This window comes from Capra hircus, chromosome 11 (genome assembly GCF_001704415.2).
Source record: "Capra hircus breed San Clemente chromosome 11, ASM170441v1, whole genome shotgun sequence".
NCBI classification, from domain to species: Eukaryota; Metazoa; Chordata; class Mammalia; order Artiodactyla; family Bovidae; genus Capra; species Capra hircus.
Window position 1 is genome coordinate 9,820,292 of NC_030818.1, and position 27,156 is coordinate 9,847,447.

Consider the following 27,156-nt stretch of genomic DNA (forward strand, 5'->3'; position numbering starts at 1 on the left):
GGGAACCCAAGAAAAAAGAGAGGAAGACAGTTCCTGGCTTGCATTTATTTCTCCACGGGACCAGAAGCAGTTCTCTGAAACTGACCCCTTATCTGGGCTCTTCCAAATACCCCTGACTCCACCTAACATCCACAGGGAGCCAGGTCATTCTCTCTGTTGCTTGCCCCTCCATACCCTAACCCAAACCTGGTGCTTTACATCAATCCAGTTGCACTTCACCTCACCTGGGACCACATCTTCTGTCTACTGGCCACACAAACTGCCATATCACAGAGAGGTCTGTGCCTGGACTCTACTAGCGAGAATTTTAAACTGCATAAACAATTCTTACTGCTTTTATTGCTAGTTTTTCCTCCATTTGGTGAAAACTGATCTTTAAAAATTCCAATCCTGGCTCTTCTACAAACAAAAAAGGCAAGTCCAGTCCCCACACCCTTGAGATAGGAGCTCTGTGCCGTTAACCAGAACAGTCTGTTGTAGCCATGACTGCCCCCTCTGACACGGGCACAGTAGCCAGGAGGGACAAGGTCCAGCAGATACCTAAAGGAAGCCTCTCCTCCCATCACTTGTGGGCCTACTGGGGAAAGGCAGGGCGTCAGGAGACTCCCAGGAAAAGATGTGAGTCTGCCTCCTGTTGGGTTAGGGCCAACATTCTGGAATTCACTTCGCTCATGACAAGTATGCTGGAATTCACTTGGCTTGTGACAGTCAATAGTGAGAGTCTCTTTCTGGCTCTACTTTCGGTAAGGTCACGTGGATAGTAGCAGACCACTGGTTAGGGTTGACAAGCTAAGAGTCACAACGTGTGGACCAAAAACAGAGGGGAATTTAAGAGTGAGGGCCAGAAAGTGGATGATCTTTAGAATCTGGAGGTAAACACAAATACAAACCCCATCCCCAACCCTCTCCCTGGCTGCTTTTATGTGCAAAAGCCAGTCAGGTCTCTGGTAGCCAGAATCCTCACAGTCCTACCTGCAGAAACCCTGCACACTTCTTCACCTCCCTTATCACTGGATTCTTTCCAACCCCACAACCCCACAGTCTAAAGATAATGCAACAGTTATTCACACAATTTCTTTGGGAACAGGTTTCACATTTCTATCCTATCACTCACTCTTGGGGCTTGAACCTTCCACAGCTGAAGATGTGGCTCCCCTCCATTCATGCCTATTTCTAACTTTCCTCAGTTTTCCTACATTTTACTTCTCATTTTCCTCTAACTATCCAAGGACCAAATGCCCCAAATCCACTGTGATCTGGCCCTCCCTCCTTGTGAAACTGTTCTCCCCTTTTCCCAGAGACTCCAGGTCCCTCGGAAATCTCCCATTCCCTTCCTTCCTCAAAATAAAACTAACCCATAACCTCAAGAGAGTACAGTGAGTGAGGATAAACCAGATATAGAGCCCTCCTCCATTCCCACTAAGATTAATAAGGTCACCAAGGTCAGATGCATCTGAAGAGTATAAAAATGACAGGCCCTGCTCCCAAAACCTAGACACTGGCAGCTAAGATCTGACCAGAGATTACCCAGGACAGGATGCTTATGTGTGGCAACGACTCTTTTCCAACCAAATGAGGCTTCAAGTGACGGCATGTGCCATGGTTATCAGATGGATAAACTGTGTGATTATGGCACAATAAGCCAACTGTTACAGAAACCACCACTACTGGTATAGATAGTGCTTTATTGTTTACATGTTCCCTCATTTAATCCTTGCAGCAGCCCTGAGGTAGGTATTATTATCCCCACTTTACAGATGAGTAAGCCATTGTTCCAAGGTTAGATCACTTGCTGAAGATCACACACTTATTTACGACAAAGCCACCAAAAGTCACAACCCAAGGGGACTCTTGAGTAGTTCACGGGCTGTTGTCAAGGAAAGTAGAGCTGAAAACCTCAACTGGGAAAGGCTGGACCATTTCTGAGAGTTCAGGGGGGTCCCTCACCAGGGATGAATGAGGCACATTCACAGGCCAAGACTGGAACTGAGCAGGAGAAGCTTAGAGCTCCTGGGAGTTGTGAAGCAAGAGGAGGTCTTTATATTTGGTGAGAGTTGACGTGTCTTCAAATAGGCACAGGGCCTACCTTCCATGGAATGGAGCAGCAAGAAGGTATCCAGCAGCTGCCAGTCAGAGGCTAGCCACAGGGCAAGTGTGGCAGGGCAGAAGAGTTGCCCTTGCTTGGCACTACTTCAGCTTGGCCAACACGGGTTGACTTTCAGGTAGTGGTCCTTTACTTTTGTTAAGGCTTGAGAATCTGATGAGAGTCATAACCCCTGCCCCCCGAGAAAAATACAGACACATGTGTACAGACAGCATCTTGCATATGGTTTTAGGGAGGCCGTGAATCTCAGGTGAAATCCTGCTTTACAGCAAGGATGTCATGAGCAAAGTCACCGAAACAAACCTATCTTTGTGAAGCTTGTATTTACCATGACTGTTCCCATTTTGCTATCCCCTGATATTTAGAATGTTGTGAAGTTTTAACAGAAGTCAAGGAGAGGGTTCTAGTCAGAGAAAGAGTAGCTGTGCATGGCAGTGGTGGCAGCCAGGAGGCAAAAACAAAGAGAGAGAGAGGGTCATATGCACTATTCCACCCAGAAGATCACTTCCGGGGTTTTCGTCTACTCAACAGAAGGGCTGTGAGAGGTGATGGAGACAGGGCAGCGGTTTTCTCCTTTCAGAAAGGAGAGCCATTCCCTCACTGGCTATAGGGTCTAAAATCCTGTAGGCATTGCCCTTACTCCAACCTGACCCTCTCAACATCCCATGAATACACCTGAGCATCGGGCCAGTCATCCATGCACGTGTGGCCAGGTAATCTATGAACACCCATGTATTTACACATGCTCTTTCATGGAAGAAGGAAAACTGGGATGGGGTAGATCTCAGGACAGAGATTGCGTGTTGCAGTTTGGGGAGCATGCATTCCCCACAGAGAATCACATAAATTTCAAGAATCAGCAAAAGGAGTCAGTCACATGAGCCCCCAAACACTTCCACGGTTCCTCCTTCTGGCCAGGGCCCAACCCGAAAGCAACAGCGATGTCCTGGGCCAAAGCGCCAAACTAACAAGCCCAAGAGAGTGGGCTGAAGGGGTCACAAGGGTTGAGCAGGCAAGTGCAGGAAAAGTCCTGATTCACCGCAACAGCATTTCTGATCTCTCAGGGGCATCAGGCAAAGGCCTGGCCCTGAACCCGTCCAGGCCCAGAGAGAGCAGACAGGGAAGTCGAAGTGACCATTCAAAGGACAAAGAAAACTCAGAGGCCATGGTGACATTCCAGGCCCACTGACCCCCCAGCATCCCAGTGGTCATTCCATCCAGGGGTCACTCATGCACTGGTGCTTATTTGCCCGGCCCTAGATGGATGTCTCTGTGCTGGTGGTTATTTGCCCGGCCCTAGATGGATGTCTCATCACAGGTGGCTAGAGGAGCCCCAGTTAGCCGAATGTGGGCTGGGCTTGGGCAAGGATCAAGTAGAAAGGGTGGAGGGAAGCCACCAAAGCCACTGCCCCTCTTGGCCAGGGCCAGGGGCAGCCGCTCATCTTCGGGAGAGGGAGAGGGAGGATCCTGGCTGTAGCTTGTGGTACCAGATGGAGGGACCCCCAGGTCCAAGCCCACCTTGTCTCTAGCCAGAAGTTCCCTTTGTCGCTGCCGCTGCTGGTGCCGACCAATCAGGAGGAGAGTCAGGGATGCTGCAAGAACTCCCAGGAAGAAGCCTGCTAGCCCAGCCCCTACTGTGTGAGCCTGGCTCAAGGGGCCCCGCGGGGTGCCCCACACCAAGCTGTAAGCAGCCACCACGCGGGCTGCCCCACCCTCCCGACACTCACAGGCATAAGCACCCATGGCCCCTGGGGATATCACCACTTCTAGCCCCTCCTGCCGGCGGGGGAGTGCAGTCACGCCGCTGGGCTGGCGCCACACACAGGATGCCCAGGCTGAGCTCGGGGAACACGGCAAGACCACATGTGCAGCTGCAGCCACTGGAACTTCAAACACCACTGGGTGTTCTGGAGAGAAAGCAAAGGCACAAACAATGGTGAAGATATAGGTTTGGGGTGACAGAAATGTGGGGTGATATGAGAAGGGGCCTTGGGGGACAAAGCCAAAAAGTGGATTCCCAAAGACAGGAAGGCTGCCATATCTTCCGGGAAACAAGTTTTAAAGTAGGTCCAAAAGGGCTACTTTCTAGGCCCTTCCAGCCACTCCACCCGTATTTCCCTAAACCATACAGACCTCCAGGCTCTTCAGGACACAAAGAAGAGACATCCGCTGACTCTATGTCTTGAACCAGCCTATAAGGAAGAAAACACTTGATAAATCCAGCATCAACATCCCCTCTACTCTCCTCGGTACCACTGAACGTTCACTTGCCAACTGCACCTCCTGTCATCTCAAAAATCACTTCTAGAATTATCAGTCAACATTCTCTTCATCCCTAAACTTTTTCTCAATACCTTTTAGACGCATGACATTTTCTACAAATTCTACAAATATTTCTAGTAGTCAACAGAGAATTAACTCTGCACGAGGTCTGCCAGAAAGACATTTGGTGGGGTACTTTAAAAGAAACACAGGAGCCTTCCAAGAAGTACAGCTGGTTGTCCACAACCCCAAGATTTCTCTGGAAATCTCTGGTAAAAGATTTTTCTGTTAAAAGAAAAGCTTCTTTTCTATCACAGTTAATGAAAATCCTGTTAGGATCAGTGAGATGACTGTCTATTTCATAAAACAGCTCAGCTAAAGACACCTCTGTGGTTGTCACCAGCGCTCAGTACTGAATACAATGGGAATAAATCACCTTGTAAGTGCATAAAAGTGTAAAGAGAAGGATTAAACCCAGGGGAGTATTAGCGTTCAGAAACAAGCTGGAAAAAGAACCAGTAAGACAGACATCTAGATAGCTGAGAGAGGTAGGAAGGAAAACCAGGAGAATGCAGAATCATAGAAGGCAACAAGATAACGTTTTTCAAGGAAGGAAAGAGGGAAAGTGAAACCACTTCTAAGAGCACTTGTAAAACGAAAACTGAAAAGCAAATGGCAACATGCAAGTCAACCACAGGCAGGGCAGATCCAGCAGGGATGAGGACAGACGGATGAGTTAGTGTGGGCTGACAGATGGACACACAAGTGATACGAGCACACAAACCACACACACACACACACACACACACACACACACAGAGGGCAACATTAACCCATGAGAAATAGACTCAGACGGATGGCTGGGCCAGAGCTGCGACACCAGGCAATGTAACAGCCACACTCACCCTCCATGCTCCCCAGGGTGGGCCACACACGCAGCTAGCCGAACGCTCCAGGCACAGGCAGGGTCTCGGGCCAAAATGCACTCTGAGCAGCTCTGCAGACGGCCGCAGTTGGCTGTATTCACTTGCGTCACCTCAGTGCGGGAGCCAACCAGGAGCCAGTTCTACAGAAAGGGGGTGAGCAAGAGGAAGGTGCTAGCTCTCCCAGACCTCAGGGTCACCAACTGTCTCTGCATTCAGACGTCTTCCCACCAGACTTGCCAAAATCTACAACTCACTTGATATAACTTCATACTCTCAACTGGCTGAGGCTCTGGGAATAAGGCCAGATCCTCAAGGACACTGAGCTGGGCTCCAATCTGCACTGCTCGGTGGAGGTGTCCATCCTCTAGGAAGCAGGCAAGGGGCGAGACATCATAACAGAACTGTACCTGTGCCTGGGACCCTGATTACCTGTATGCAGGGGACCCTCTCTGGCCACAGCCTGTGTGCACTGGATGGGCAACTTGCTTGGCTATTAAACATACCTGTCCCCAGATAGAGCACATCATACTCTTTCCCAGAGAGGCTGGGCACCCTGTGGGCCACAACTCTGAGATAGGCTGTATCGGTCGTGACCAGGAGGGGGCGGCCATCAGCTGGAAACACTGGCCTGTCCATGAGTGGGTGGTCCCGGATGAAGGTGAGCACACGGTCAGGCAGGAAGAGTGATGAGCCAAACTGCTGGAGCTTCATGTTGTTGGTGATGCACTAGAGGGAACACAGAATGCATGACGAAGCTTCGCAGGGGCCAGGAAGTGTCCGTGATGCTTAGCTGGACTCTTGTCCTAGTGGGGCAATTCAGTTCTTCAGCCCCCTCACCTCTCCAGGCCTGGGCTGGGGTACGTCATTGTCCATGACAGGCAGTCCCCTGTTGCAGTCATGTTTCAGCTCTCTGAAGGGACCATTCAGCACAGCCCGAATATCTTGGGGTCGGAAGGAACAGACAGCAGAGATGGCAGCCCCTTCCCTGGAAGAGTCACAGATTGGAGCCAGATATTTGGAACTCGAGGGAGGCAACTCAGCCCCCGTCGAATGAGATGACCCAAGAGAAACACACAGGGAGCTGTGTAGCCTGTCCCAGGGCAGAGGGAGCAGGGTTCTAGGGAGAATCCACCCCACTCTGGAGGAGACCACACTGACACTGAACCAATCCCAGGTATCTTCCACCCTGTCACTCTCCATATCAGGAGCCCCTCACCACTGGGAGGAAAAGATGCCGTAAAAGACAGGGGTCCCTGCTCCACTGTCAGGTCGAAGAATGGCCACGTCCTGCAGGACACTCGAGGCCCGGCCATGCTCAGGCCCTGGACACAGCAGGTCAGCCTTTAGAAAGGTCGTCCATCTCTGCTGGAGGGTCTTCCGGCCCCCGAGATCACCCTGGGATGACAAGCACATAGGAAGTTCTCTTTAGAAGACCAACGTTAGGGAAGGACCGTGGAGGCCGATACACACTCCCCCCAGACACAGTCAAGGAGACAGATGCATAGAAATGCCAGGACAGAGAGAGAGTAACTGAGGAGGACAGTGTGACACGGGGAGGGCAGGGTCACGGTAATGAGCGTGACCACGTTTATTGCACGCGTGTAAAGTGCTGCACTACCTGCTTCACATAAGGTGCTTCCTTTAGTGCTCAGAACAGTACCTGTTCCCGCCCAGAGTCACACAGGCAGTAAGCGGTGCAGCAAGGACTGGAACCCAGGTCTGTTTGTCAACAGTTCCCACCTTTAACCTCCACACTGCAGTGTCACACGGGGTAACAATGGGGTAAAAGAGGCCAGAGCCCTTTCTCCCACATTCCTCACGCTGCCAGAAAAGTAGTAAAGGCCCAGCAGAAAAGGAGATGGAAGAGAGACACAAAGACAGAGGCCGGAGGAAAAGACGGGAGGCCAAGCAGAGCAGAGAACAAGGCAGACAGCTGGGACCAGGGGCTCACCGCACACACGCGAGCCACCCTCGGGACTTTAACGCGTTCGTAGGAATCAAACGCTCGGGAAATCTCCGTAAAGAAGAAGTAGATCTCATCGTCTCCGTCTTCATCCCCCCACTCGGCTGGGCTCAAGGCCATGGCTGCAACAAAGGCTGGGGCTGGGGAGACCGGCGGCTTCAGATCCCACGTTCATAGCCTGGGGCCGCCCAGCCTCCCCCCACTCTGTCCCCGGAGCAGCGTCCCTTTGCCCACCGTTAAGCCAGGATGGCAAGGTCTCTGTCCGGACCCAGTCCTCAGCGCGACCCACGGCCCGAGAGATGATCGGCTCCGTCCCCAGGTAGTTCTTCACAGTGGCAGCGTAGAGGGCGCCCCCTGCAGGGTGACAGCGAGAAGACGGGCCGTCAGACTCGAGGGAGCCTGCAGAAAGGGTCACAGGGGCAGAGGAGGGAGTAAAAGCAGGGGCAAGAACCCTCAGGGGCTGAGCACCCATGTGCCTGCCAGGCACTGCTAAGCACAGGGGGCATTATCTCACTTAAACAGAAACAGTGTTCCAGGGTAGTAACAGGAACCAGGGTTAAGGGGAAAATGCTGGAATGTTCATGTATAAGAAAGAAAAATAAAAGCTATCCCTGTGGAAATCAAGATTTTTTGTTGGTCTGTTTCTTGCTGTTGTCATTTTTGATGACTTTTCTGTTCTGCAATATGCTAATTACATGATAACTTTCCAGGAAGAGGTCTGCCCTGCAGCGTGTTCCCGTCTTGCTGAGCTCTCCCACTATGGCGAGTGTCTAAAGGAATTAGTGTTCTTTCTGAGCATTAGTGGCGTACGCTGCCCTGGAACAAATCACAGCTTTAGGGTACACTAGCATCATTTAGGGAGCTGATCAAAATGCAGGTTCCTAAACCTGGGGCCCACCATTCTCACTCAGTAAAGTCGGGGGTTAGCCCAAGGACTACGTTTCAAACAAGCCGAGTTACTATGGTGTGGGCGACTCAAGACCTCACTTTGAAAAACACCAACCCAAGGGGTTTCTGGATGTTTCACAGCCAGCCACAGGAAGCGACGAGGAATCAGATCCTTCCTCCTGGTTCAGTGGCAGAGCAGAGGTGCTCTAGCGATGGTGGGGATTGGAGAAGTGAGATATCACAGGCATTCTGGGAAGAAATGGAAGGTGCAGCTCTGTGGGCTGAATATAAGAACTATAGCCACTCTGAGCAACACCGCCAAAGGCTCGGACAAGAGTGGAGAAAATGACTTAGGGGATGAAAGAAGGTCACAAACCCCCTACTGGAGTTTTGAGGATTGCAGGGACTCTGCAGAGAACAGAGAAGCATTCCTTCACCACCTACTACATGAGAGGCACTGCGCTGGGTGCTTAGAACATCACTGCTCCCCCAAGAATTCCCAGTTGAGTCTAGAAGACAAATGTAACCAGATACCAGCAGGCGTGGACTCCTAGATGTGTTGGGGAGCACAGAGGAGGACCCAGCCACATCTAAATAGGAGAACAGCATCTCAGAGGTCATGTCTGAGCTGGCTCTGAAGAATGAGCAATTTGCCAGGCAGAAGGACTTCAGGGAAAAGACAGGCAAGTGGGGAAGGGGGGAGCCATGTTTGGGGATGTGGGGCACTCCCTGTGGCTGAAGCTCCCACAGGGTGCAGGGCAAGTAAGCAGAGATTGCTAGAGGTACAGTGATAGGCACTCAGTTGTGATGAATCTTCTCTGTATCACCAGGAAAATGTGGACTTTATCCTAAAGGTGAAGACAAAACCTCAGAGATTTTCTTGAGGAGGAGTGACATAGTTTTGTTTTTTAGGAAGACAATGCTAATTAAAAGGGCCTTCTCACAGTAGAAACTAATACAAAATTGTAAAGCGACTACACGCCAATAAAAATTAATTGAGGACTTCCCTGGTGGTCCAGTGGTTAAGAATCTGCCTGCCAATGCAGGGGACGCGAGTGCTACCCCTGGTCCGGAAAGATTCCGCATACCGCCACTTGCTGCCAGCAAAGTCACCACAACTCATGTCTGCACACAGCAAGGAAAACCCAGAGCAGCCATTAAACAATTAATTTGTTTTTAAAAAGGACCTTCATACAGTCCTGGCAAGAATGAAGGAGGACTAAGGCACAGCAGAGGAAAGAAAGAGGTTGGATTTGGGAGATATTTCTGAGGTTACACACATTAACAAAATTTGCAAATCGAGTATGAGATATGAAAGAATGTACTGAGACAATGTCTCTAAGGTTTCCACCTATAAGATGGACAATAGAAGATGGCGATATTATGAACCAAGTGAAGATATGACGGAAGGCTCATAAAGGAGGTGGCCTGAGAGGAGGCGATTTCAGTTTTTGGATGCGCTAAGGTTGAAATGCCTTCGGGACATCTGGTTGGAGCCACTGGAAGGCAATCGAACAGAAGGGTGTGGGCAACAGGGCCAGAGTCAGGCAACCTGGGAGTCATGTTTAGGTCACTATGTGAACCTAAAAGCCAGGGAAAAAGGGAGACGAAAACCCTGGGGCACTGCAACTTGAAAGCAATTGAGAAAATCATGTCAAGGAGGCTAGAGAAGCAAGCAAGGCTGGAGTGCTGGAGGCTGGTGTCCAGAAACCCCAGCAAGAGCCGCGGGGTCCTGCACGCTGAGGGAGGCAGCAGCGGGCAGGGCCACCTTGAGGGAAGCCCTGCAACCCGGGTTCACAGATGCTCCTGTGAAGCTGCATGTCTCAGGCACTGAAATGATAACCGCTAAACTTAAAAACACTTGATGCAGGGCAAGAAAAAAAAAAAAAGGTGGGAGGTCAGGAGGTGGGACGGGAGACTACACTATCACTCAAGCTTGTGAAAGGAATCCAAGCATTTTAGAGTCAGGAAGGGTTGGGTTTGAACTCTGAATACTTATGAGTAGTATGAACTTGGGCAAATTACCCTTCCTAAGCCTCAGGTTCCTCAAATTAGAATATGGATAATACCGCCTTCCACACAGAGCAGTAAGATAAAGTAAAAATAAAATGTTAGTCGCTCAGTCATGTCTAATTCTTTGCGATCCCATAGACTGTAGCTCACCAGGCTCCTCTGTCCATGGAATTCTTCAGGCAAGAATACTGGAGTGTGTTTCCATGCCCTTCTCCAGGGGATCTTCCTGACCCAGGGTTAGAACCCAGGTCTCCTGCACTGCAGGCTGATTCTTTACCATCTGAGCCACCAGGGAAGTCCTACTCAGAGCAGTGCTAAAGGTTAAATGAGATAAACAGAGAAACCCAGGCGGGGCCTGGCGCACAGCTGGCACTCACGATGCGTCGGCTGCGGCAGCTTGCGAACCTTGGAGGGCCATACGCTTGCTTTATTGCCCCAAGGCAGGAAGCCACAACTATAAAATGGCATCCCGTTTCCTTCCAGAGTGTTTCAGAAGGGAGAAAATAAGATTTGGGCCATAGCTTCTAGCAGCTAAGGAGCAGCAAATAAAACAGTCTTCAGTAGTTCTGGGGTTGGGGGGACGGGGCAGGTAGGGGTGGGGGAGAAGTTGATACAGAAGCCAGAATTGGACTGAAAATTTTTCTAAAAGCATTATATACGAAACACTTTAAAACCAAAATTCTGACAGAAGCTGTGTCATGGATACCCTGAGAATGGGGGAGATGTGGTGAAAGAGAGAGTTATAAATATTTTGGAAGCATAACTTGATGTGTTTGAGGGAGAACAGTCGAAAATATTGTGGAATCATTAAAGGACCACAGACAGCCATGCAGTGGCCAGAGGTGAAGTCCCAAGACTTTCTAAGGGATCAGTGGGGCAGTCAGCAACTCTAGAGCCTAGAACTGCGGAAGAGCACATTCACTCAGGGTGGAAGAGCGGAGGGCCACAGAGAGACCGCAGGAGGGATCGGGTGCTTTGGGAGGGCACAGCAGGGCTTCAGGTGCTCTAAGAATACCGAGGGTTTTACAACACAAATGTCACACACACACAGAGGAAAAGGAAGAGTAGCCTTCGCAGTCACAGGGGCAGGAGTCCACAGGAGTACACAGGATCCCATGCCCTGAATTTCCCGGAACAGTCCGTTTCAAATATTCTATTGTACTGTCCATACAATAAAATATCCCTGAGAAATTGTTTGGGAAACTATTGCTGACCAGATCAAGCTAGTAAACACGAAAATATACATCTACAATACTGGCAAAAGATGATACGTCACAGAGAGTGATGCCCAAAGTGCTGAATTCAGTGAATAAGGTAGTCAGAAAAAAACACCAGGTGTAATTCAACCCTATTTTTAAAAAATTATATATATATATATATATCTTTAGTTGCAGGAAAGATTGAAGGAGTCACAACTGTACAGTGTTAGTGAGGCTTGTTTCTGACTAATGAAATAACAAATAATTTTTATTTTCTCCTCTCTATTGTTTTGTATTCACTGAATGCTTTTTGTAGTTAGCATCTTTTATTTTTATAAATCTCCCCCCAAATTAAGATACTGTCATTTTGGAAATATGAGTAAAACAAGACTGAAAACCACAAAGATGAAGAATCACAGCCAAAGAAAGGTGACAACTATGTGCAGAAATAGGTCTCTACTTGCTCAGAGGTAAAATCTGTGAACACAGACCTCCCAGATATGTTAATAACTCAACACCGACAGACTAGGATACAAGCCATGGCAGTGAATATTTCACTATACCCTCGAGGCATTCAAATTTTAACTCTGGTATCAAAATGCCCACTTTTAAAGAAGGTTTATAATAAGAATTATCACTCATTGGCTTTAAAAAGAGGGCTTTAAACATATCCTGTCCTGCCTTCTTCCTCTCTCTTTTCTTCTCATGGCCAGAGCTTTGCGGGTAGACAGCTGGTGTGTGTGTGTGTGTGTGTGCACGCACGCACGTGTGCACTTAGTGGCTTCAGTCATGTCCAACTCTGTGCAACCCTATGGACTGTAGCCTGACAAGTTCCTCTGTCCATGGGATTCTCCAGGCAAGAATACTGGAGCGGGTTGCCATGCCCTCATCCAGGGGATCTTCCCAACCCAGGGACTGAACTGGCATCCCTTGCGTATCCTGCATTGGCAGGTGAGTTCTTTACCACTAGCACCACCTGGGAAGCCCAGGATAGACTGCTATTGACCTAATATTCTATATTTCCTTATCTAAGGATTATACTAGCTGGATACTTTTTTTTTCAAGTCTATTATCAGGACATAATTATAGTTCACTGGAGATGAGGTTTTTACCCTACCTTTTCCTCTCCTGGCCATATAGGATTTCTCTAACTATCTCATTTTGGTGTGTGAATGCTAGTCTCAGGGTACACACACTCATGGATTTAAGAGATAAGCTTGACCCCAAAATGTAGGCAGCGCCCAGTACATCTGGAACACGTACAGGGCTCCTTGACTGATGCAGTAATCAAAAGATGCAATGAGACCAAAAGGAGAGAAGAAAAACAGGAGATGGATTCCCAAGAGAAAACAAAACTCCCTTCTGCTCTTCTTCGTAAGAGCCCTGTTTATTACCAGATGTGACCGGGAGGGCCGAAGATGACAAATCACCTTCTCCAGCTTAGGTACCTTGGTGTGTGATGGCACAAATGCACTCACGGAAGGGGACACTGGCGGAGAAGGTTTGGGGGAGGTGAGTGAAGACGATGAGCTCGGTTTGGGACATGCTGATTCCGAGATTCCTGTGGGACATCTAAGTGGAGCTGTCTGGAAGGTAGCTGGATGTGTGGTCTGTAGCTCCAGAGAGGATATGGGAGGCATCAGAATTTGGTGGAAACAGAATCCATAAGGCTGGCTGAGATCACAGTCACAAAGAATACAAGAGAAGAGGATCTTTGGAACCCCAGCATTTAAAGGATGAACAGAAGACAGACCCTGCAAAGAAGACTAGAAGGAATTGCTGATGACCTTAGGCTAATGCAAATGTTACTGTCAAAATATTTGCATTTTTCCAAACAGGAATAGTGCAAATAGAGACATTGAGATCATTTTTTTTTTTAATTTTATCTCAGTGCAGTGCAGATAAATGTCAAATTTGAAGATAAGATTTCTGAGACTTTTTCCTAAAGAAATACAAGTACCAGTAAACACATGAAAAGCTCTTGTGATCTAATAGAAATGCTAATCAAAAACATCAAATTGGACTCTGGAGAAAGTCACTGTTTTATGTTTATTAACTATTTTTGGTTATAGCTAACAGGGTATAATGAAACAGACCCTCTCATCAGTGCTGGTAGGACTAACTGAAGAGCAAATGTGGCCAAATCCATCAAGTACTATAAAAATTTTTTATATCCTTTGGCCCAGCTATCCTACTTTTTGGATTGACTGATGCAATTAATTGCTGTTGTTTAGTTGCCAAGTCATGCCCGACTCTTTTGTGACCCCATAGATTGTATCCACCTAGCTCCTCTGTCCATGGGATTTCCCAGGCAAGTATACTGGAGTGGGTTGCCATTTTCTTCTCCAGGAGATCTTCCTGATTAGGGATCGAATTCGTGTCTCCTGCATTAACAGGTGGGTTCTTTACCACTGAGCCACCTGGGAAGCCATGTAACTAGATTCATGTAAAAGATTCACATAAAAATTTATATAAAAGGATTCCTTATGCAGCATTATTTATAAAAGCAATATTTTAAAATCTGAATGTATAATTATATGGAAATAAATAATTGTACTATATTCATAGGATGAAAAAGTATGCAATTACTAAAATCTAATTTTGAATAATTAAATTCTATGATGATAAAATGCTCAGAATACAATACTAAGTGAAATGTACATAATTCCAATTTATTATAAATGTACACATATAATATTTATAATACATGTACACACACAGAATAAAAGAAGATACCTCAAAATAATAATAGTGGTTCCCTGGTGATGACTGAATTACAATCAGCTGTTTACTTTCTTCTTTATACATTTCTGTATTCTCCCAGTTTCCCACAATGCATGTTGCAATTTTTATAATTTAAAATAAGAAACACTCCTGCCATCATAGTCTAATATTTTCATTACTAAGAGCTTTTACTTTTCTTTCAAAATACCTCTATTATCCTTAAAAAGACATTTGTATGACTCCTAACTGGGAATTTGGGTTCTAATTCTTAAATAATGTTGCTGTTGTCTTCTATCTGCGATTTAATATTTTCAAAGCAGAGAGACAGTAGGGCACAATCGATCAGCATTAAAAGCCCCAGCTAAGTATCGGCATATGTCAGACCAAGAGAAAATTGCATCATAGCCCTATACAGCACTTCAGAGGGAAATACTTAATTTGTATATAGCTTTTAAGACTTTTCTTATAAAGTCATGCATAAGAAAAAAGCTTAATGCTAGATCTTACACCCAATTTTTGCTATTCATAAAATACTGTGCAATATTTAAATTAAAATGCAAATTGTCCACACTATTGACAATATGTATAAAATCAATAACTAATGAGAACATGCTATACAGCAGAGGGAACTCGACTTACTGCACTGTGGTGACCTGAATGGGAGAGCGAGTCCAGAAGGGAGCAGATGCATGTCTATGGCTGACTCATTTCACTGTACAGTAGAAACTAGCACAACACTGTAAGTCACCTATACTTCAATAAAAATTAATTTAAACAAAAAAACAAGTAATACAACTCCTTCCTGCTCTGTACCACACACTAGCCATCAGGCCAGGGACCCAGCGGAGTTTTGAAGGTTATATTGCCACCTCAACACAGACACTCCAAGCAAATGTGCTTGTTTATTTTGAACAAGTAGTTTTCATAGTTAAAAATTTTAATTGTCTGATATTTTATAATAAAGTTTGCAGCAACCCTAGTGAAGAAAGAAAAAACAGTATGATGAATGATGCTAAAAGTCAACTGATTAGCTAGTTGGGGAAAATCAATTTTGACTCCATTCTCATGCTATTTGAAAAATAAACTTCAAATAGATTAGAGTTAAAATGTTTGGGAAAAATTTTGAGAAGAAAATTTTACCTGCTCTCTGACTGAAGAAGTGTTTAGCTTAAAATATATGATCACAAAAGAAAAGATATAGATTGGAATACTAATACCTTACCTGAAAATTGGCCCAAGAACATGAGCAGAGGATTGGCCAAAGAAGAAATAAAAGTAAGCACTAAAACATGAAAAATGTTTACCTTCACTAACATTCAAAGAAATACAAATCAAAGCAAGGTGCCATTTTTAGCCTCAAATCAGCAAAAAAGAAGACGTTTAATAACAACAAAACAGTACAGTGAAATTTATGTGAGAAAAAAACTCATTTACCGCTGATTTAGGGCGTAAACTGGTATACCCTTTCTAAAAACTCAATTAGCAACAGATAATGAGCTGTAAAATACTCACACCCTTTAATACAGCAATCCATTTACAGGAGTCTTAAAGAGACAATATAAAATAAGGACAAAAATTTATGTACAAAAAGGTTCACTACAGTGTTATAGTGGTGATGGTTTAGTTGCTCAGTCTTGTCCAACTCTTTGTGACCCCATGGACTGTAGCCCACCAGGCTCTTCCGTCCATGGGATTTTCCAGGCAAGAATCCCAGAGTGGGTTACCACTTCCTTCGCCAGGGGATCGTCCCAACCCAGGGATCAAACGCAGGTCTCCCACATTGCAGGCAGATTCTTTACCAACTTATCCACTAGGGAAGCCCTTGGTGTTATGGACAATAGTAAAAACTGAACTGAACTAAATCAATTTGAGAATAAGTTCACATAAATGATTTGGAATTGTTAACCCGGCATATGCTCACAGGTTGAGTAAAATAATATCATTAAAATTTTTCTTCACAAAGAATTTTTAAATTATATAGAAATGCCTATGCTATAAAGTCATGTGACAATATTCAAATTTATGTCCATGCAGCATGACATTTTAAAGTTTCATAATACACACACTAATAAAATTTCTATTAACCTGCTTATCTTAAACTATCATGAGAAAAATGGTTGTGTTTTCACTGAATTTGCAGAGTGTATGTGGAGTGGTCTAACCTAATATACAGGCTATGTGGCATACAAACTGTTTACTTTGTGGCTACCAAACAATTAGTCATTCTCCAGAAAAGCTTAGGTATAATCTGTGATAGAACCACTCAACACTTGAGCAACTGTATACATATAACTTGTTCAAAGGAAGTAACAGAAGAAATTTATTTAATAGTCATTACTGATTCTTCTCGGAGAAGGCAATGGCAACCCACTCCAGTACTCTGGCCTGGAAAACCCCATGCGCAGAGGAGCCTGGTAGGCTGCAGTCCATGGGGTCGCTACAAGTCGGACACGATTGAGCGACTTTACTTTCACTTTTCACTTTCATGCATTGGAGAAGGAAATGGCAACCCACTCCAGTGTTCTTGCCTGGAGAATCCCAGGGACGGAGGAGCCTGGCGGGCTGCCATCTATGGGGTCGCACAGAGTCGGACACAACTGAAGCGACTTAGTAGTAGTAGTAGTAGTACTAGTACTGATTCTTCTGAGCAACAAAGCACTGGCCAGCAAAATATACATGCATAAGTATATATGTGTGTGGACATAAAAAGGCTAAAAGGAAATATCCTAAAATACTAGCGTGGTTTTCAGAGTAGAAATACTCTAGAACTCTGTTAATATGGTACTCACTAGGTATGAATGGCTATTTACATTTAAATCACAATTACATAGAATTTAATATTCTTCCCTTCAGTTGCACTAGTCACATTTCAAGGGCTCAACAGCCCATGTAGCCGGTGGCTACCATATTAGACAGCGAAGATACAGAACAATTCCATCATCACACAAAGTTCTTTTGAACTGTGCTGTTCTAAAAGATTTCTTATGTTCTTTATACTTTTTTGCAAACTCATTATAATATGCATTGTAGTAGATTCCTCTTCTACTGAGGAAAAAATGACTACAAGAAATAAGGGCAACAAAGGAAACGTTCACAGTCTACTGTGAAGAGCAGACACATTCTCTAGAGAAAAGCAAGGGAAATGGCAGTCTGTGGGGAAAAGCAGGACACAAGCACTCTGGGAAGAACAGGAAAAGCTAGAAAGAGATGTGGGGATAATAGACATTCCAAGGAAAGAAAAGAAAGGACACAGAAATTCAAACAGCAGGGTGGGGAAGGAGGTGATTATAGCAAGAAGTCACAGGTGCTGGTCTCTCCCCACTCACCAGCCATCACAGCTGCTGACCGCTGAGCTGGCTCAAAAGGACATTTCCCCCGGCCACTCTCAATTCTTTCAACCTGCTGGAAACTGGACACATCCTACAGACCAGAAGGGGGCAATTGGTTTAGAGGTCATGGGGAAGTTCGCAGTGAGAATTACAAAGACGGTCAGATGAAGAAAACACCCAGTTCCCATTCATCTCTCATTCCCCCACTACGATCCCTGTGCCCCCGGTCTGCTTTTCCTGGTTCCACCGCCCATTCCTGTATTCCCTATCGCTGCCGTCCCTCTTTTCATCAGTTTATTCCTCTTCCCGCAGTTCCCATAGTACCTGACACCCACATGCTCTAATGAAGGAACACCTAGGATGGCACTAGAAGAAAATGAGGGACTGAAAGGTAGATCGCTCTGAAATGCTGCTGAACTGCCAGCTTGACAACTGGCTGGAGGACGTGCTATAGGAGAAGGAGAACCAGGGAAGAAAGCAGGCCTCCCAAGGGCGGGAGCCCTTAAGAAGGATAAAGGAAAGTACAGGTTGATATAGGACCATCTGAAGCCCAGGGGTCTAGAGAGAAGGGCCATCCTTCCCCTGATCCCACCCAACAAATAACAGAACCAGAATCAAGGATAGACAGGAGGGAAGGGAATCTGCAAAATCAGTGAAGACCTGAAGCTCAGGTCAGAACCTGAAGATTTGGTGAGGAAGTTTCTTCCTCATCCAGGGATTCCAGAGACTGACCTGGGTTGGGGGGTTTCAGGCGAGGGCAAGAGGTCTAAGCGTTGCACAGAGTCAGTCAGACAGTCCCTTAGCTGAGCATCCAGCACTAAGAGAGGCTTCAAGATAACATCTAAAAATGAAAATCAGGGGTGATTTCAACCTGGACTGGCAGGGAAGTTAAATGTGGCCAGTTAGGAATCAGTTATGACATGAAGTGCCAGCACGATATATCAAGTTCACAAACCAGGATGGACTTATGATGCTGCTGGAGCCTAATTGCTGTGACGGTAGTGGGAGTAGCAACTCAGATCTACGTCCCCTGAGCATACGCGTACCACCGGCCCGTTCTGACTACTCACTTATTTGCTGCGGTTGGTAAACAGGGTTTTATTTTATTGAGAGAGGCTTGAAGAAGGTCTGTTAAAATCAGGTGTTATCTGATGTTCCCTCAAAGGGGACTGCTGCTGCTTTGTTTAGTCACTAGCTCATGTCTGACTCTTGCAACCCTACAGACTGTAATCTGCCAGACTCTTGTGTCCATGGGAATACTGGGTCGAGAATCTTCTGGAACAGAGGACCCCACAGAAGCACAACCACCTACCCTGTGTGGCACTGGGCACATCGCAGCTTGAGGAGAAAGATGACAGTTCAATGAGAGATTACCAAGATGTTTAGGCTCTCTGAACATGGGGTTATTACGTGCTGCTCTGGCCTGTCTTATTGCCTCCTTTTCTCCATACTGCCTAGCCTTGCCCCTAATTTACTCTCCATATCCACCCCAGATTAATATTCCAAGGCTATTAGTCACTGACTTGATAAATGCTTGAGTCAGAGAAAGACAAAAAAAAAATGGCTCACCATCGCCTCTTTATCCCAAACTACTGCTGCTGCGACTGCTAAGTCACTTCAGTCGTGTCCGACTCTGTGTGACCCCATACACGGCAGCCCACCAGGCTCCCCCGTCCCTGGGGTTCTCCAGGCAAGAACACTGGAGTGGGTTGCCATTTCCTTCTCCAATGCATGAAAGTGAAAAGTGAAAGTTAAGTCGCTCAGTCGTGTCTGACTCCTAGCGACGCCATGGACTGCAGCCTACCAGGCTCCTCTGTCCATGGGATTTTCTAGGGAAGAGTATTGGAGTGGGCTGCCATTGCCTTCTCCGATCCCAAACTACTACTTCTAATCAAACCTGGATCACCTGTTATTCCTAGAAAACAGTTTCTGAAACTACACCCTCACATTTCACCAAGGACTTTAAAAGGATCAGCCTTTTCTCAGTTCTCATTCTCTTTGATCTTTTTGCACTACTGAATACTTCCGATTCACTCCCTTTCTTGAAATATTCTACTTCTTGACTCCCTTGAAATTCTGCCTCCTGGAGCCCCTCCTCCTATCGGTTGTCTGTCTCCTTTGGTTGGTTCTCTACTTTCCAAGCCTCTAATCATGTATCCTTAGTCATTTTCACATATTTCCTTCAAGATCTCATTAATTTTTCACATTTCTGCCCAGACTTTCTGTGCGAATCATTCCCCTCTCTAAAGCCTGATGTCTTCCAAACTCTAGTCCATATTTGCACTTGACTGCTGGACTTACAAAGATGATCTATTAGAACTCAACATGTCAAAAACTCATCTTCTTCCAGTTTTCCCAAATGGCATCATTATAGTATGTAGGTTTATAGCCTTTGAGTAACTGAGCCTATTAACTACATCGGTTATGATTACTGTATGTTCAAAGTGACATTTCATTAGGGTCTAAAAGGATAAGGCCACTCTACCACATTATCTGAATGCTGAGATTCTTCATTACGTCATCATGTGTCAGTTGGCAGTCTTATCAGCATCAGCTGGGATGAAGGCAAGTCTCTCAAGTTGAAAGCCAGAGCTACATAGGCAGGCTTTCATTAATCTGTGGGGCTGGAACCCATCCTTTGACTTTGGCCAACAAGAATGCAAGGCATATAAAGGACCTTTCCTAAAAGATTAGGGGTGAGGGATAGAGGGGAGGTGGTCCCTGTTACCTGAAACAAATCAAATGTCACATAAGACTGAAGCCACCTAACGTCTCCTCTTAGGGTGCAGGCTGGATTAGAAGGACAGGGTAGTGGAGCTGAGCCAGACAAACCCTGGGTTTGAATTTTGGCTGTGCCTTGGCCAGCATTATCTCTGACTTTTACCTAACTTTTGGGAACTTCTGTTTCATTCATGTAAACTGGAAATAAATACTATCATGATGTGCTATCACTATCATAATAAATAAATATCATGATATGGTGATAAGAATTAACCTCATCTGTGAATGTAAGTATCTAGCACCAAGCCTGAACAGAATAGACACTCAGTTAAATTGCAATTCTTCTCACTGTTGTTGGTGCTGCTTTTTTAAGTCTAAAATTTATCTCTGTTAATCGCTGGAGCTCTCTCAACAAAACAAATTAAAATATTTTCCTCCATGTCTAATGAGCTGTCGCTGAAGGGCAGCACTCCGCATTTTTAGAGCTGGCAGGTCCTATGCTTCCTTTTGTAATAACCTTCATTATTCTGAGCAATCAACTCTGAGCAAGTTGTTATGGCTGGATCAGCTAGTCAAAGCTCTCACATAATAGTTATACACAGTCTCCAAGTCATCCATCTGGGACATGAGAAGTTCAGCACTAAGGACAAGGCAAGAAATTGCTCACGCAGATGGGGACTGCCAGGTAGCAGGATAAGACAGGTAAAAGCAGAAGAGAGCATTCAAGGGGTCTGGAGAGCAGTCTTGGGATGCTTGAAGAGTTAGCACAGTTGCTAGTTGGGACTTATATTTTCCTATAAACAACTCTTGATTAAAGGATGATCCTTCATTTCATGAGCTTGCTGGATAGGAGGGTTCAGAAAAAGAGCTGAAAGTCATAGGAGTCCAGACCACAGGCCCCTAGCTTCACTCTTGGTTGCTGATATTCCTCAAAAAAAAAAAAAAAAAAAGGATAAGGGTCCAAGTCACACCAATCCTGACAGGTGTGTCCAGAACATTTTCTGTCTAGATACTTATGTAATAACCATTAAAGCCAAAGAAGAACAGAAGGCCCTGTGCAACCAGCTTGGAGCGACGGCACCATCTGTAAACCGTGGCTCTGGTATTCACATCCGTGGGCTCCCTGATCCTATATATACTGGGAAAGGACAAATATGGCAATGGCTGCGCCACTGCTACTTTGGGGAGCTTCATGAGAACCGCAGGGAAACTAGACTCTCAATGTTACCTGAAGGGATACAGAGACTGTCAACACCATTCTGAACTGGGAAACCTTCCCAGGATGAGGGAACTAGCCATACCTCAACAGGGAACTTATCACCATCATGATGAAAATAGCTCAACATAAGCCCAACTCCCTCTAGGGAGAGCTCAGAGGGACTGACTAAGGCATCAAATATATACAGTTAGAACATTCTTAAGTCAAAAATACAAGGATGACGTTTAACAAAGAGGTTCAAGGTATATGCTGAGTAGACCCATGTGGCAAAGACTACTGCAAGAGGATCAAGTCAAGATCTACTATTAATGACCGTGGTCAGGAAAGGGAACTGTTGCACTCCCTCCTATCCCTAGCAGAAAGGGATAAAAAGTGTCCAGTAATATGAAGGATATTTGAGGCTTTTGACGCATTCCAGGGACTGATCACAAATGTGTGCTGCCAGAATAACAGTACTTGACTACCAGGTAACTGATGGGAAAAGGTGAAGGGTCAAAAACATTAAAACCCTTCCTAAGATGTCACCAACCCCAGGGGCTTTTGAGGCCATGGCCAATCTACATGTTATTAGGGGTATCCATGTCCCAAGCCTGCCTGGGTTTGCGGTTGGAGATGCCCAGGCCTTTAGCAGCAATGAAGAGGATTAAGAAGAAAACATCGTTGACAGAGTGCCCACCTTGAAGGCAAGATCCAGAGTATGAGGCCAACATGTACTACATTAGTGGGCAGTGACCTCAGAAGCCGTGAGAGCAAAGAGTCACAGCCCGCACGGAGAAAGGTTGACAGTGGAGGTGGGAGAAAATGATGAAAGTCAATTACATGCCATGGGAGGAAGACACGGGTACAGACAGTGGTGTTTGAGAAACGGACCCAGGTTACCTGGACAAAGCAGGCACAGGGCAAGGAAACCGTGAATTACTGGCCTCTGAAGTTCCTCCCCTCAGCCCAGCTAGCATCCTCACTTCCTTCACCATCCCACTACGTCCCTCCTTGTGCTTCGTATTCCTCACCTTCTACAGACAACCTCCCTCCCCCTCCCTTCCAAACCCTCCTTTGGTGGACAAAGGCTCTACCCTATGAGGGCATCCTTCATCGACAAGGTTTATCATGCACAAGGGCTGCCTGAACCATGACCCCTGCCACAGTGGATCACAGAAGACCCCTCCCATCCGCCCACCCCTGTCACTCACAATAACCCCGCACTTCGGATCAAAAGCGAAGGTGCCACAAGTGAGGAGGTGAGAGGCATTGGCAATGGCGAGAATCTGGACAAAATTGTGACATTCGTCCTAGGGGTCAGAGATGGTTAGAATCAGAAGCAGCAGGTACAAGGAAAGGGAGGGTTAGGACAGTTATATGCAGCTCTGGGTACGGTGTTAGAGTCCTTGCCTGGGTCCATTGGGATGGGAGCATTATGGAGGGCTGGACCAAGGCCTCAGCTGATACCCAGGACAGGGCCTGGATTTATACCTACCTCCTTCTTGCCTTTCTTCCTACAGTTCTGTCTGTGGGCCTCAGGCACCAGCCAGTCAATCTAGAAAGGAAGAGTGACCATTTCCCCCACATTCTCACCCAAATCCCTCCCAAATCAGGGTAGGTGACACAATTCCACAACCTCCATCAACTTGGGAACTTCAGAGACAGAACCCCCTCTCCCAACCACAGAGCACTGCTTTTCACACTGGAGGTCTCCACCCATCAATGAGCAGTGAGATCTCAACCAACATTATTTTTAATGAAATAGAATACATCAGAATGTACCACATGTAGGAGAGTAAATATTGTTTCAAAAGTTTTCTTTCAGTACATACTTTGTGCACTGGGTCAAAATGTACCAGATATTTCTTACTAAGGGATGATCAAAAAAGTCTGAAAGCTATTGCTCTAGAGCAATGTGATGTTAATGATTCCGCTGCCCACTGCCACCTGAACCCTGGTCACTGTGGTCTCCTCCACATCATCATGAACCTCCGTCCTAGCCTCTGCAGTCACCATGACCCCCTCAATTACCCTCAGCTGAAACAATGAAGTTGATTATCTACCCTTATTCTTTTTCACCCAGCATTCCCCCTCCTACCACAATACCCTCCCTCATATGCCATAAAACCAAGGACCCAATCACATGCTCTGGAATCTGAGGTCCTCCCCACTCTCATCTCTCACCCTTCGAGGTCTCTCCCCTGAAAAGGGCAGGGATACAGCGAAGATCGTGTCCCGGGCGCCGACATAGAGCATGTGAGAAGCAGGATCCACAAGGAGAACTGAGTAATTGTATGTCTGAGGGACAGTGAACCGGGTGAGATAGGAGTCAGCCTCTAGCAGGAACAGAGAATGAGAGTGAAATGCGATATCAGCCGTCATTTCGTAACAGTTAGGTCCACAAGAGCAAAGCCAAAGGGGCCAATTTTTTGCTTTCTTCCAAGAACCATTTATTTAGCAGCCTTAAGGACTAAAACAAAGCCTTGACAGGCCAACCATCTAATTTCCTCAGGGACAGATAACTGATGAGGCACACAATAAAGTATGCTTTTTCTATAAAACAGTTTATTAAAACAGCATAAAATATTGTCTAGTTAATATTGGTTTGGCCAAAAAGTTCATTCGGGTTCCCATAAGCTGGTTATGAAAAACCCAAAATAATTTTTTGGCCAACCCAATATTTATTTCCATTCATAGCAACATGATACATAATTGAAAATACCCTTAGAAGGTATGAGTACTTTCCTCTCTAAATCTCCTTTTTTAAAAAAATAATTACTTAATTGTCGTTCAGTCGACTCTGCCACTGTATGGACTGCAGCACTCCAGGCCTCTCCGTCCCTCACCGTCTCCCAGAACGCACCTAAGTTCCTGTCCACTGAATCAGTGATGCTCTCCAACGATCTCATCCTCTGCCGCCCTCTCCTCCTCCTCCTCCTTCTTCTCTTGCCTTCAGTCTTTCTTACCATCAGTCTTTTCCAATGAGTCAGGTGCAAACTATTGTTACTTAACAGTAACTTCTTTTTACTTAGAAGGGAAATGTCTCACTCTTCTTACCAACACATTAGTAGACTATTTCCTCTCTCTCCCACCACCCTTGATCCCAACCTGATTCTACCCAAAGAAGTAGACAGTAGCATGGACAAGAAGAGAATGTGCTTCGGAAACAGATTCTACCCACAGTTTCAGCCCAAGCTTAAACGTGGCTCTTTCGCTTACCAGGTGTCTGATCTTGAGTATGTTACCTGCCCGCTCTGAGCATCACTTTGCTCATCTGTAAACACCACCATCCAGCGTTGTTGGGAATCAAACGAGATAACCTATGTGGAAGCATCTGACACACACTACGTATTTCACAAATTGTTCCTTCCTTCCACCCTTAAGCATGTGTTCTGTTTGGGCCAAATCTAAACACGTATCAGCATTCAAAACTCTGATCTAGGACTTCCCTGGTGGTCCAGTGGATAAGAATCCACCTACCAATGCAGGGGACCCAGGTTTGATCCCTGGTCCAGAAAGATTCCACGTGCCATGGAGCAATTAAGCCCCATGCACAACTCCTGAAGCCCACAGGCCCTAGAGTCTGTGCACCACAACAAGAGAAGCCACCACGAGAAGACCATGCGCCTCAACAAAGAGTAACCCTTACTCGCTGCAACTAGCGAAAGCCCACACACAGTGACAAAGACCCAGTGCAATCAAAACATAAAGTAGATAATTAATTAATTATAAAACCCTGATCTATTTAAAGATTATAACAAATAAGATGACTTTACCTTCTTCGCTCAATCCCTGGCTCTGGGGCCCTGAATTAATACAGCTCTGCCCTACCTGCTTCATCTGCTCAGCTATCTTCAAGACTGGTAGAATGGCCATGCAGGCTTATATGTGCTGATTGGAGCCCCACCCACCCCATCCTCCCATACCCATACTCATGTCTGTGCTGTATCCTGCCTACTCTCCCATGCTTACTATTAGCCCCAGATCACCCAACCACCCTCAGATCCCCAACTCTGCCTCAGCTTGTCATATGGATTCCTGGATATGAACCCAACCTGGCAACCTCAATGCCATGCTGTGGCTATTGCTCCAACAGAAACTGAAACCCAGGCTCTGATCACAACTTTGTCTTCTGGATTCATAGCATCCCTATATGTTACTGGTCTGAAATGACACAGTAATTTAGAAAACCCTATTACCCGGTTGTGAGTTTTTCCCAACAGGTTGTACTCTTGGTTTCACTGGTTCTGTCTGTACAAGGTGCTAACGCTCAGGGCCCACTGCGAAAAACACTAGGTTAATGGCTACACTCACGCCCAACTCGGCAAAGAGGCTTTAATGTCTTTAAATCACTCCAGCGGCCACTTTTAACCTCATGGCATCCCTTGGCTACTTTCACATCTTTTGAAAGGACATCTCCCTCCTCCTTTTTTCCCTTCTGAGGATTTTAAAAACCATTTAAACAGAATTTTAAATCAATTCATTGAATTGTTTCCCAGCACTCAATGTAGGGCATGGATAGAGGAACACTGAGGAAGTTAGGAGGGTTATGTTGGATCAGATAATGGGAGACCAGGAGTTGGTGTCAGAGATGAAAGGGCTGCAAGTGGGTTAGGGATATTAAGGCCACGAGTCGGACAAAAGGCTCGGAGGAGGTTAGAACTGAGGATAAGGGAATGAACTTGAGAAGCGGGCAGATGTAAATGCTTAGCTGGCAATCAGAAGGATGGGTGTTTGGAGTAGTGTGAAAGATCGATGGGTTTGATAGCAGGATGGTCGTCAGGCTAGCATGATGGAAACAAGTGCATGTGAGGAAGAAGGGAATAAGAGAGGAAACTTGGAAATGGACAGTCTCCGGCAACCCCCATTCCCCTCCCCGGGCCTCGGTGTCTGCGTCTACACTGTGAGAGGAGGCTGCATAAATAAGGGAGAGCGGGAGCCGCCTGGGCGTGTCGTAGGAGCCCAGCCGCCGGGTCGGGTGGAGCGGCACCACGTGGGGGTCCCGCCAGCATTCGGGCGAGGCACGGGCAGCGAAGGAAGCCGTGGACCGAGCTGTGGGGGCGCGGGGTGCTGCCCGGGTGAGACTGGCAAGTGGGTTTGGGTACCTGCAGGCGGGATCTGGGCCGGGAGCCAAGGGCTAAGGGCGAGGGCGCCCGCGCCTTACCGGAGATAGGAAGCGAGATCCTGGGGACCGAATGTGGGACGCGGCCACACACCGGGCCTCTCAGCAACGCCAGCAGCAACAGCAGAAATAAGGGCGAGGTCCGGGAGGGCCGCAGGCGCGGGAGGAGCCGCGCGACAGAGCCCGGCATTTTTGCCACCTCCTGGCCACCGGGGTGTGGCGCGCCCCGCAGCCTCGCTCAGCAGCTGAATAGCCACCAGCCTGGGCCCACTCAGTTCCCCTTGGTTCGGTTGGGCCTGCGGCTGCCGGTCACAAAGCAACCTGGCTCCACCCCTTCAAGAAGAGACCAATGATTGGGCTAATTTTCTCCTCCCCCAAAGGGGTTGCGTGAAAGAGGCTGGACTAAGAAAAAATCCAACCCAGACAGAGGGAGAGCTACACCCAGGGTTAGGTGGGAGGTCTACATCCGAATTGGGCTGGACTTGTCATTCCAGGACCCCCAGTGACAGATTGCAAAGGCTCTGCAACCTAGAAGAAATAGACAAATTCCTAGAAATGTACAATCTTCTAAGAGTAAACAGGAAGAAATAGAAAACATGAACAGATCAATTATGTAATGAAACTGAATCAGTGATAAAACAACTCCTACAAAACAAAAGTCTAGGACCAAATGGATTCCTTCTACCAAACATTTAGAGAAGCGTTAA

The 27,156-nt window shown here is 46.4% G+C and overlaps 1 protein-coding gene across 3 annotated transcripts; it reads right to left on the minus strand.

The window, feature by feature from the left end:
- On the minus strand, window positions 1,672–26,774 carry SEMA4F (ssemaphorin 4F). 3 transcript variants are annotated; one of them, XM_005686311.3, is made up of 14 exons: window positions 26,492–26,774; window positions 23,512–23,663; window positions 22,823–22,882; window positions 22,539–22,637; window positions 17,406–17,499; window positions 7,490–7,609; window positions 7,244–7,395; window positions 6,509–6,687; window positions 6,130–6,277; window positions 5,796–6,018; window positions 5,547–5,656; window positions 5,272–5,432; window positions 4,238–4,296; window positions 1,672–4,011 (listed from the first exon to the last, which is right to left on the minus strand). In XM_005686311.3, the coding sequence occupies exons 1-14, from the start codon at window positions 26,637–26,639 to the stop codon at window positions 3,401–3,403; spliced, it is 2,316 nt and encodes a 771-aa protein (XP_005686368.1). In that variant the 5' UTR covers window positions 26,640–26,774; the 3' UTR covers window positions 1,672–3,400. The 3 variants fall into 3 exon arrangements, with proteins under 3 accessions (XP_005686368.1, XP_005686369.1, XP_017910466.1); XM_005686312.3 differs by lacking the exon at window positions 22,539–22,637; XM_018054977.1 differs by lacking the exons at window positions 17,406–17,499; window positions 22,539–22,637; window positions 22,823–22,882; window positions 23,512–23,663.

What these genes read in the sequence shown, in the direction of transcription:
- SEMA4F (XM_005686311.3), bottom strand. Translation starts at nt 26,639, where the DNA reads ATGCCGGGCTCTGTCGCGCGGCTCCTCCCGCGCCTGCGGCCCTCCCGG. An exon ending in ATCCGAAGTGCGGGGTTATT is followed by an intron (nt 17,500 to 22,538) that starts GTGAGTGACAGG and finishes TCTGGTCTGTAG; the next exon opens with GATGTGTCCAGTTTCCAGCA. An exon ending in CACCCTGGGGAGCATGGAGG is followed by an intron (nt 4,297 to 5,271) that starts GTGAGTGTGGCT and finishes TCTTCCTTATAG; the next exon opens with GCTGGTTCAAGACATAGAGT.